Genomic DNA, 11,048 nt, shown 5'->3' with positions numbered 1-11,048 from the left:
GTCTCCCAATCCAATCATATGATTGCAATGAGCAAGGAGCAAAGGAAGCTAGCAAACAAGCATAAAAATTTCCTCCGGAAATCAAGGGATCGAGTGGCTGTGTTCATGACTTTTATTGATAACCTTCAAAAGGATGAAGATCCTACCACTGATGATAAAGAGGAAGCTGGTTCGGAGGGAAATAGTTCTGATGCCTAGAATTTGTCTCATGAAAACTGCTGCTGCTACTCTCTTTTTGTCTCATGAATTCTGTTTCTTTTGCTACTATTAAACTGTTCTTGGATGATTGTAATAACTCGTACTTATGTTACACTTGTGTTAATTTAGTTTGAACCTTGAACTGTACTCTAACCTTTTCTTTCAGGATTTAAGGTGATGTTTTTGTTGATCTTGCTTATTATCCGTCCTTGATGTCAAAAGGGGGAGTAATGCTGAATTGATCGAATTGACTTTGAATTGATTGATCTTTACTGCTGCTAAATTTTATTTTTGTGATTTAATTGTGAATTTCTGATTTTGCAACTGTGTTGCTGAGTGGAATGTATTGACATAACAATTGGAACTTGCTTTCATATGTTATCAGTTAGCCCCTGATTATTCTTGATACTTTGTCTTTGAAAAATACTGGGCTAAATCTGTGTTGCTAGTTATGAAGTATCCCTTAGTCAAGTTACATTATGCACAGCTCTTTTTGTAAGTTTAATGTAAACAGGAACAAAAAGGAAAGAGTATAAATCCAAGAGGAGCTACTCTTGAAAAGGAAAGGGGGAGCAACACAAAAGCAAGAAACATTAATCAAAGGAAAGTTTTCCAAATTTACTAAATTTCAATTTCTTTTGGTTATTACTTAAATATGTTTGTCATCAAGGGGGAGATTGTTGAGTTAAGAAATTAACTAAATTAATTAGTGATGATAGACATTATTTTTGGATAAAATAAATAATTAGTGTTGAGTAATAATAATTATATATTGCTAATTATTTATTAAACATTGCAGGCCAAAACTTTGTCTAGTAGCCCAAAGTGAATTAAAAATAAAACATCAAGGCTAATGGGTTGGTTAATCAAGTGGAGCCCAAAAGAAACAAAGCTGAGAAATCAAAACGGGCCAAGCAAATCACAACCCGATCCAAGCCCGATTTGAATTCAGCAAGTAAACCCCTCTCATTTGCCTTACCAAAGCAACATTCCTCTCTTCTCTGTCTCAGTCAAATCACAGAACTCAAAAAAAGTAAGAAAGAGAAAGTTAGGCAAGAAAGGCTGAGGTCAAATCAACAAGTTCAAACCAAATCCAACTTAGGTTAAAGGTAATCCATTTCCTTTTACATGCATCACACTTTCTTCTCTTCATCTTCAACTCTCTGCCACTCTGTTTTGAGCTATATGGAAAAGAGGATTTCTGTTCTTCTCTACTGTGTATCTACAGTCACAAGTGATTCTTGGGGACCAGGTAGTTTCTCAATGGCTCAGATTCGGTTTACCATTGGAAGACTTTTATGGTTGCTATTTTATGGTTTTCGGTCAATATGGAGAAGTCAGAAGTAAAGTTTCCATTGTGAGGATTAATGGGAAAAAGTGAGACAGTGGGTTGGTGAAGCTCAAGGCTCAAGAAGTTGACCTTGGAAAAACAACCAAGCAACATGCAAGGAGATAAAAAGAAGCTTTCTGTTCATTCAGAGGTAAGGAGAGAAAACCAGAGTTTGGTGAGTTGTGTTCTGTGAAGAAGTTCCTTTACTTGGATAATGCTTTCTTTCAAAGAAGCATTCGACCAATACTGATGAACTGTATCTGAGGTTTGCAAATCTGGTTTTGCACATAGCAAAGAGGCTGTTGATGAAGTCAATCTCCTTCATGTTTTACAGATTGTGATGTACTTTTCTAAGTTTATCTTTATGTAATTTCTTGTGTGAAAAGGCATAGTGAGAGAGCTCAAGTAAAAGACATGAGTGGAAAAAGGTTGAGTGATACACTTGATAGAAAAGTCTAGAGTTATTTTCAGATTTCTTTAGGTATGTCTATGTCTTGTATCTTGTACCTGCAAGGTATTCCTTTCTTAGTTGGGTTAGCACTAAGAGTGAAGAGTTAGGTATTAGCATAGCCAATGTCAAGTTAGGTTAGAACTTGAGTGTGAAAGGATTGGGTCAATCCTGTGAAATTGGTGTATGTAATACTTTTAACTATAGTGGAAATTCCTCCATTGTTGTGGAGGAGACTGGACGTAGGTTGCATAGCACAAGGCAACCGAACCAGAATACATGCTGGTATTAGTTTTTCTCTTCTCTGCTGTGTTCTGTTTTCTGATATTCATGAGACAAAAATAAATTGTCTCATAAATTTTCGCTGCTGAATACAAACAGAATCAGAATTGAAAGTTTGTTTTAAAAGGTCATAGCTGTAACTTAAAAGGAAGGCATAGATTCAACCCCCCTTCTCTAAGCCTACCACAACCTTCATCCCTAATAGTTTGGTGAATCAACAGTGTATAAAGTCTTTAATTATTTAATGAATTAACAGTCCATATATTTTTATTTTTAAATATTTTTAAATTAGCTTTTTGCAGTTAAAATTTTCATTATTTTTTTATGTTTATTTTACCTCTTCTGCTTTACATCTCCTTTATCATTTCTATTGTCGCGTCACCATTTTGGAGCCACTTCGTCTTACTTTCTTAGTGTCCTGCAGGCCGCAACCGTACCTGCGTCGTAGTTGTCTTCTCTTCACCGTGATTACTCTTTTGATTGCTCTATTTAGTCTATCTTGGATCAATTACTGTATTCTGGATCTGTTCTTTTATTGTGGATATGTTCTTGTTCCTATTCTTTAAATTTTTGTTTCAAATAGAATATTTTTAGGCTATTTTAGAATTTTTACCCCTTATTCTAATTTTTCTGTTCTTCTATTCTAGATATATTTTTAAATTATTTTCAATTTTTGTCCCTATTTTAATTGTTCTGGTCTTCTATTTTTGCTCCTATTTTAATGTTTTAAATTATAATTCAAAATTTTATTTTCTAACTCATTTAAGTAATCTAATCCTAAAAGAACATCTTAATATTTAAACTTAATACTAAATAATATATTTGGTTCTATTAATTACATTCAAATTCACATTCCCGTGTTGTTTCTTTTATTTACTAAAGAAAAAAAATTCAAATTCAAATTCAAATTTTTATTTTTTAATTTAATAAAACAACTTTAACTATTTAAAGAGTATTTTTATCATTTAAAATTATATGAAAAGTGCATTTTAGTCTTTTAAAATTAAATTTAAATTTTAACATTATAAATTTATTAAAGAGTAAAGTACTGTTTTTGTCCCCCAACATTCGGAATAAGTCTCAAAGTTATTCTTAATTTTTAAATCGTCTTATTTAAGTATCTAACGTTTTAAAATTGGCTCAATGTTGTCCTGCCGCTAGGGATCTGTTAACAGAATTGATGACAAGACAATATTGAGACTATTTTAAAACGTTAGGCACGTAAATAGGACGAAAACATTGGGGACAAAAGTAATAGATTGAAGTAAATTTTAATTTTATCCTTCAATAATATCAATTTTTTACGATATATAGTAATTTAATTATTTTTTAATCACATCTAAATAAATTACACTTAATTACATTACTTTTATTCTAAATAAATTTTAATTTTACTTTTAAAGATTTTTACTCTTAAACATTAAAGAATTTCGATACCTTAGAGACAAAAGGTACAATTTATATTTTATTGTATATATATCATTTTTTTCTTTTTTGTAAGTTTATGTACTAGTCATTTTACAAAAATTTCATGATGAGCAAAAATCTTTAAGAGTAAAATTATAAAAAAAATAAATTTAGTTAGAATAAAAGTATTGTGATTAAATTTAATTTACTTAGATGTGGTTAAAAAAATAATTGAATAACGATGTACCGTGAAAAATTGATATTATTGAAAGATAAAATTAAAATTTATTTTTATGTATCGTTTTTGTCCCCAATATTTTTATCTTATTTAAGTTTCTAACGTTTTAAAATCGTCTCAATTTTGTCCCGTCGTCAATTCTGTTAATAAATCTCTAACGGCAGGACAACATTGAGCCAATTTTGAAACGTTAGGAACTTAAATAAGACGACTTAAATGTTAGGGATAATTTTAGAACTTACCCCAAATGTTGAGGACAAAAATGATACTTTACTCTTTATTAAATGATATCAATCCAAATTAGAATTTAATTTTTAAATAAAAGAAAAAGAAAAAATATTCTGCAACAAAGAAAAATATAAATAAAAAAAGGTGAATGATAATTAAAGTGAGATTAGGGTTAGATAAAAATTATATAATTTATTGTTAGGTTGGTTGTTTTAGCTTGTAAGTCGGTGTTAATTTTTATAAGGGCATTTTTGTTTTTATAAAATTATCTATAAGAGTATTTGATAAATTAAAATTTTAAATTTTATTTTCTAATTCATTTAAACAAATTTAATCTTAAAATAATTTTTATTGTTTAAATTTCTAATTTTTTGATGCATGTAAATAACGTTAATATCAAAAAAATATTTTTGTCTTTTTATTAATATTTAAATAAATATTTTTGTCTTTTTATTAATATTTAAATTATTAATTCAAATTAAATAACTTTAATTTTAAAAAACTTTTAGTCTTTTAAAATTAATACTAAAATATATGTTTGACTTCAGTTTTTTAAATTTTTTATAATAATATTATAATAATCCTTTTTTTTAAATGTTATAGTAATTTAATATGAGTAATATTAATCAAAAATATAATGAACTTAAAATGGCCCAAATTAAAATAATAATTTTAGTCTAAACAAATTTTAAATAAAAAGGACCAAAAAAATTTAAGTGTTAATTTTTATTTAACTCTTTAAAAAAAGTTTTAATACTCTAAAGCTTTAAGGAGCATTGAATCAGGGGCAAGATGGATAGTGCACTGTGTTTTTTAAAAGCAAAACTATGCGCTTTTGAAATGCAAAACTATACACACCCTTAATCCCATATTTAAAGGACCTCAGGGATTCTTTTGTAATTTTACCTTAATCCAGATTCAAGACAAGAAAGTGCTGCAACACCACCATCTACTGTTCTACACGCCACCAGTTCTAGATTCTCATCACTGCCGTGGCACTCAACAGTCACCTCAACGCTTCCTTTCACTAACCTATTCCTATCTACAATCCTCTATCTTCTCAAGTTTCAACTTACTCTTTTCAAGGTTAGCTTATTCCTCAATCTCAATTTCAATCGCAATCTGGTTCTTGTACTTTATTTTGCTCCGCTGCTCAATCATTGTTATATTTGTTGTCAATTTGATACATGCAAAGCTAACTGATTTTTATCAAATGATTGCGTTCTTTACAAGATCTGAAATTAACGATTCGTGAATCGTGATGCTTTTTTGGAATCTGATGTTTCTCTTCTCATTTCTGTGTATGATTCCACCTGTTTGATCAAATGCCTGACTGATTCTTTTTTTTTTTCTGGATTTGTTTCTCTTTTTATAAGTAACTAAGTAAATTGATTGCTGGAACTCTTATTATGAAGGGGGATTCTGTGACACCGTTGAAGCTCTTTGGGAGAGTAGAGATTCATTCAAGCATTCATTAAGAATTAATTTCTTACAAATATAAAATTGAATTCAATTTATGATTCTTCTCTGGAACAAATAATGTTATGGATTTTAATCCGAGTGAGAATTAAATTATCATGGATTTATTCATAAAAGTTGATATACCAATAAATAATATCCTTATCAGTTACCACAGAATTAATTGGTCCAAAGATTTAACAGAAGACGTTGATCCTCCCTATTTTGAGTTTTGTACTTTCTTTCCTGCTGTTGATTTTTCTACTGCTTTCTTGTGTTATATGTATTGCTTTTCCTCTATTTTGTGTTGGTGTATGTCTTGTGAGAAATGAATGACTCTAGAGTGTGTTATTCATGTTTCATACTCTTACGCCTTAGGAATTGTGTGTTCAGTTGTACGGTTGTGAATATGACAGATTGATCGAGACCTATTTCTTGATTCAGGCTGGAATTACTGTGTTAGTATTTGAACTAAGCTTTATTCTTTTGCTATATACCTTCTTCATCTATGGGTAATTCCTTATGATGTCTCACTCCTTGTATGTTTGAGAATCGAGATGGCTTGTTGTACTCAAGCCTAATAACCAAGTAACCATTAACATGTGCATGTGAACATACTATACTATATATTGTTACTGTTAATGAGAAGCATCCTGATTTAGTGATGTAAATGTCTTTTGATTATATTATTTTATTTGATAAATAGTTGAGTGTGTAATTAAATATAAAGTTCTGTTAATAAAGGATAAAATATCAAATTAAAATATTTAATTCATTGAGTAATCATGCCAAATCATGGAACTGAATTCAATTCTCTCCGGAATTGACTTTCCAAACGGATGCTAACCTGTTTCAATGTGTATTTTGGAGTTGGTTGAACCATAGATTGGTGATGCCAAGGGATTTATGTATTTTTATACTTTTTTTCTCCTGCAATTTGATCTTGGATAGAATTACCTATTTGGCTTTTCTGGTGTTATGTTCATGGGTGAGCTTCTTCAAGCTTGTTACTATCTTGAATTTGAAAATGGAAGCCTTACTGCATGCTTTCTCTTTTCTCTCTAAATGTGAAATTGCTGGTTACTTCCATTTAGAATTTATACCTGACTAAAATTTCTATCACTTCTTTAAGGATCTGATTGAAACAACTAACTTTTAGTAACTAAAGTGGCAATTGTGTTGATTTCAGGAACCAAAGTATATAAGTATTTAACCACAGTTGACCTCTTTCACGTTGAGAATTCACCAGCAGAAAGAAGAACTTAGAACTGATGACTCCCACTGGGACACTTAAGTCTTCTAGTTCTGAATTGGATCTTGATCGACCCAACATAGAAGATTACCTGCCAACAGGATCCTCCATTCAACAAGAACCTCATGGAAAGCTTCGCCTGTATGCTTTCTTGTTTTAATTTCTTGCTCACGCTATATTTTTAGTACACTAAAAAAAATTGGGATGAAGAGTGCAGCTTTTTGTTAATTTGATCTTTTTGGGGAACACAGATTTTGATGCCATTTTACATTTTAATATTACTAATCTTGTTCTCTTCTGGAAAACCTTCTCAGGCATGATTTGCTCGATATTTCTCCTACTTTATCTGAGGCATCTGGTGCTATTGTAGATGTAAACTTTTATCCTTATATTTAATTCTGTTTTCTTTCTTTTTGTATTGATTGAAAAATTATTTTCCGCAGAACCAATCATTACATTAATATGGTCAGGACTTAATGTCAAATATACTACCCTGCTGGCACAAAGTTCATTTACTCTCTTATGAGATTTTTTTTATGTTTGGTTCTCATGTTTGTTTACAGTTTAGCTGTGAATTTGCAAAGTGATATTTTAAATGTTAAATCTCATGATTTTTTAATATTATTTTTTGTTGTTCTTATAATAGGACTCATTCACAAGATGTTTCAAGTCAAATCCTCCTGAACCATGGAACTGGAATGTTTATTTATTCCCTTTGTGGTGTTGTGGAGTTGTATTTCGATATTTGATTCTGTTTCCGGCAAGGTTGGTCAGATTCACTTAAATTATGTTATGCTTTATATAGTAACTTTGAAACCTGAGTATTATATAGACTACCTGGCTAAATTTTGGATGCTAACTTCTTTTCCCTTTCAGTGTGGAGTTAGGCACTGAATTGACTGTCCATTAAGAAAATATAAATATAAGGATATGATTTGAATTTCTCAATTTTCAGTATATGTAAATTACCCTTTGTATTTAGCCTGTTTAGTTTTATGTTTTATGCTCTTAATATTAAGAGTTCCTTTACTTATCATCCAATCACCATTAAACTCTCAGGATTCTGGTGCTAACAATAGGATGGATAATATTTCTTTCATCCTTCATTCCAGTGCACTTCCTATTGAAGGGACAAGACAAGTTGAGGAGAAATATTGAGGTGCATATTCAAATTATAAGTTCCTGCATGCCATTTTTGCAATTCATATTTTTTCCTTGTAACATAGATTTCTCTTTTCCTTTTTTGTTCACTACTAAAAGTACAATCAATGACCATTTCTACATCATGAAATACAAAAGATATCTTTGAATTTGTTTGTCGGAATCAAACTATCTAAAACGCAATCTAGCAACTTCTGTTCTCTTTCTTTTCCGCCTTTGTTGGGTCCAACTTTGGCAAATTGACCTTTCTGTTTGTCGAATTAATTTGTAATTGGCCATTTTCTTCAGAGGTCATTGGTGGAGATGATGTGTAGTTTCTTTGTTGCATCTTGGACTGGGGTTGTCAAGTACCATGGGCCAAGGCCTAGCAGGCGACCGAAACAGGTTTGTCTAACTTTATTAATTCTGACATGTTATCCTGATCCATGCGTTCAAATAAGAGATGTTAGTTATTACTCTTCTGAGGTTTTACCTTCATTTGTTCAACAGGTTTTTGTGGCCAATCATACTTCCATGATTGATTTCATTATCTTAGAACAGATGACAGCATTTGCTGTTATTATGCAGAAGCATCCTGGATGGGTTGGTAAGCATATAGAGCTCTGAAAGAAAACAGGACTTATGTCTTCATGATTAACGAAAAGCTTTATGTATTAAACACTTACTATCTTGAAGTTTTTATGAACACAAGGGTTTAGTTTCTAAGAGATTGGATAGTTTGCACCATATCTGAGAGTTAAAATGTTATGTTAGAGCTCAGCATGTTTTATGGGACAGAATTAGATGCCTAGCATCTAGTCGGTGTAAAGGTTGTGATCTTTATAGGGCACTATCTCTCTCAGACATGTTGAGAGTGGAAAGCTATACTTTATGGATAAATGTTTTGTTTTTTGTTTTTTGCTTTAGTATAGGGGGATCATGTATCCCCCTATTTGTACTATCCTTCTCCTCATCTTAATGAATTTCTTCTTTGAATTAAAAAATGTCATGTTAGAGCTATTTATCACCGGCTGCAGGGCAGTTTAAATGGTTATCAGAAGAGTAGGGTATATGATGAACAATCAGGATGATTTACTATAGCTTGGTAATTTTGAAAAAATATCATAATTTATCTTGACAATAATTCATTTATGAAATATACTCAAAATTGGTTTTTGCTCAGGACTATTGCAGAGTACCATTTTGGAGAGCGTAGGATGTATTTGGTTCAATCGTACAGAGGCAAAGGATCGAGAAATTGTGGCGAGGAAGTGAGTACCGAGTATACTTGAAGATGTCAGGAAAAATATATCTCAAATCTATTACCTTTTTGCTTACACGACATTTTATGTTTCAGATTGAGGGAACATGTCCAGGGAGCTGACAATAACCCTCTTCTCATATTTCCTGAAGGGACTTGCGTAAATAATCATTATACAGTTATGTTCAAAAAAGTATGTAAATTTTTTACGTTAGAAATGCCCTTATATTCCCTTATCTTAAGGAATAGCTTTTATCTTTCTTTTTCCCCCCTTTTCCCCTTTTTGTTGTGTTCCTATACTGATGAAACTATAATTGAAGTCTGCAAGTTTTTCTAATTATTTTTAGGGTGCCTTCGAACTTGGATGCACAGTTTGCCCAGTTGCAATAAAGTACAATAAAATTTTTGTTGATGCTTTTTGGAATAGTCGAAAGTAAGAAGATGCTTCTCCTATGTTTATTATTATTATTATTGCTCTGTTTTATTGCTGCGATCGAGGTTTCACTTTTGATGACTTTGCAGACAATCTTTCACTAAGCATTTGTTGCAGCTAATGACATCATGGGCTGTTGTTTGTGATGTTTGGTACTTGGAGCCACAAAATCTGAAGCCTGGAGAGACACCCATTGAGTTTGCAGAGAGGTAAAGTTTCTCGATCCAGATTTTATGCAGAGGTACTTTTGACCGATGTAGCTGTTGAAATTATCTATTATGTTAATGATGATGCAGGGTAAGAGACATAATCTCACATCGTGCCGGCCTTAAAAAGGTTCCATGGGATGGATACCTGAAGTATTCTCGTCCTAGCCCGAAGCATAGAGAACGAAAGTAATGTTTTTTAATTTCCTTCCTTTTTCTGGACAAATGATTTCCTAATTTTCTTGGTTCAACTATGTTAGCATATGGCCTCTGACATAGGTGTCATAAGTTGGATATTACAAGTTTCAAGTTACTTTTGGTTTTGCTTATTAGTTTCTGATAGTTGAAGCATTCCTCTGCTGTTCTTTCGAATTTTAATCTAAGTTTGGGTTAGCAATATTTCATTTCACGTTGTTACATTTTAAATTACAATTGTTAAGTACAATAGTAAGGCTCCAAAATAGTTTATCTTAATGATCATTGTTATTTTGCTGTAAAAAGTGTATTAAGTGACGTCAGATTAATGTAAGATTTCATATGATTTACACAACATATCAACTTTTGATCCAACAAGTAGTTTTGTGTAAAAAGTTAACAAGCTTTTCAGCTGTGTAAGATATGAAATTTATTAGGATGATTTATCTTGCTTGATTTAATGATTAATCATGCACTTGCAGGCAACAGAACTTTGCCGAGTCAATGCTACGGCGTTTGGAGGAAAAATGATGTGTATCTTCTGTAAATTTTCATACGGAATTCTCCAACCTTTTTTATTTGTTATTATTTATTATTTTTTTGGATATGCTGATATTTACATTTTTGTTTGTTACAATATGTTTAGATTACTGAATAAGATAGTTGTCTGGTAAAATGTTCCGTGGCTGGTTGATATCTTGTACAAACATGTTGGAAGCTAGATATCCTTTTTAGGGATGAAAAGTTTTGATGGTGTTTCTATATCTGAATGTTTACATGTCTTTTGATCAATATTGACGTTAGTTTATATTAAGGCTTTGCTCATTGATGAATTAACAACTAAGTTGGTATCCTTATGTTTTATGTAAATTTTGTTAAATTTATTGATAAAGAACCAGGAAGATATAAGAAGACTTTTCACAGTCAAAAGAGATCTATATATAAACGGTCTTACTAGAAACATGAATAATC

At 31.2% G+C, this 11,048-nt stretch overlaps 1 protein-coding gene across 1 annotated transcript; it reads left to right on the top strand.

Moving 5' to 3' along the window:
- Positions 1 to 4,985: 4,985 nt before the first annotated feature.
- LOC130972882 (glycerol-3-phosphate acyltransferase 9) lies at positions 4,986 to 10,920 on the top strand. Its single transcript, XM_057897212.1, has 13 exons — positions 4,986 to 5,217; positions 6,779 to 6,982; positions 7,156 to 7,213; positions 7,488 to 7,606; positions 7,901 to 8,000; positions 8,291 to 8,386; positions 8,492 to 8,588; positions 9,165 to 9,252; positions 9,339 to 9,435; positions 9,590 to 9,675; positions 9,765 to 9,884; positions 9,972 to 10,070; positions 10,559 to 10,920. Exons 2-13 carry the CDS (start codon positions 6,861 to 6,863, stop codon positions 10,605 to 10,607), a joined length of 1,131 nt encoding a protein of 376 aa, XP_057753195.1. The 5' UTR covers positions 4,986 to 5,217; positions 6,779 to 6,860; the 3' UTR covers positions 10,608 to 10,920.
- The last annotated feature ends 128 nt before the right edge of the window (positions 10,921 to 11,048 follow it).

This window comes from Arachis stenosperma, chromosome 4 (assembly GCF_014773155.1).
Source record: "Arachis stenosperma cultivar V10309 chromosome 4, arast.V10309.gnm1.PFL2, whole genome shotgun sequence".
Lineage (NCBI taxonomy): Eukaryota > Viridiplantae > Streptophyta > Magnoliopsida > Fabales > Fabaceae > Arachis > Arachis stenosperma.
The sequence above is the reverse complement of the archived record's forward strand: the minus strand, read 5'-3'. Positions and strand labels throughout refer to the sequence as shown.

Bases quoted from the DNA above. Each gene is read 5' to 3' on its own strand.
- LOC130972882 (XM_057897212.1), top strand. From the start codon at position 6,861: ATGACTCCCACTGGGACACTTAAGTCTTCTAGTTCTGAATTGGATCTT. The intron at 7,607-7,900 runs GTTGGTCAGATT...TTAAACTCTCAG, and splicing joins TTGATTCTGTTTCCGGCAAG to GATTCTGGTGCTAACAATAG. The intron at 9,885-9,971 runs GTAAAGTTTCTC...ATGATGATGCAG, and splicing joins CCCATTGAGTTTGCAGAGAG to GGTAAGAGACATAATCTCAC.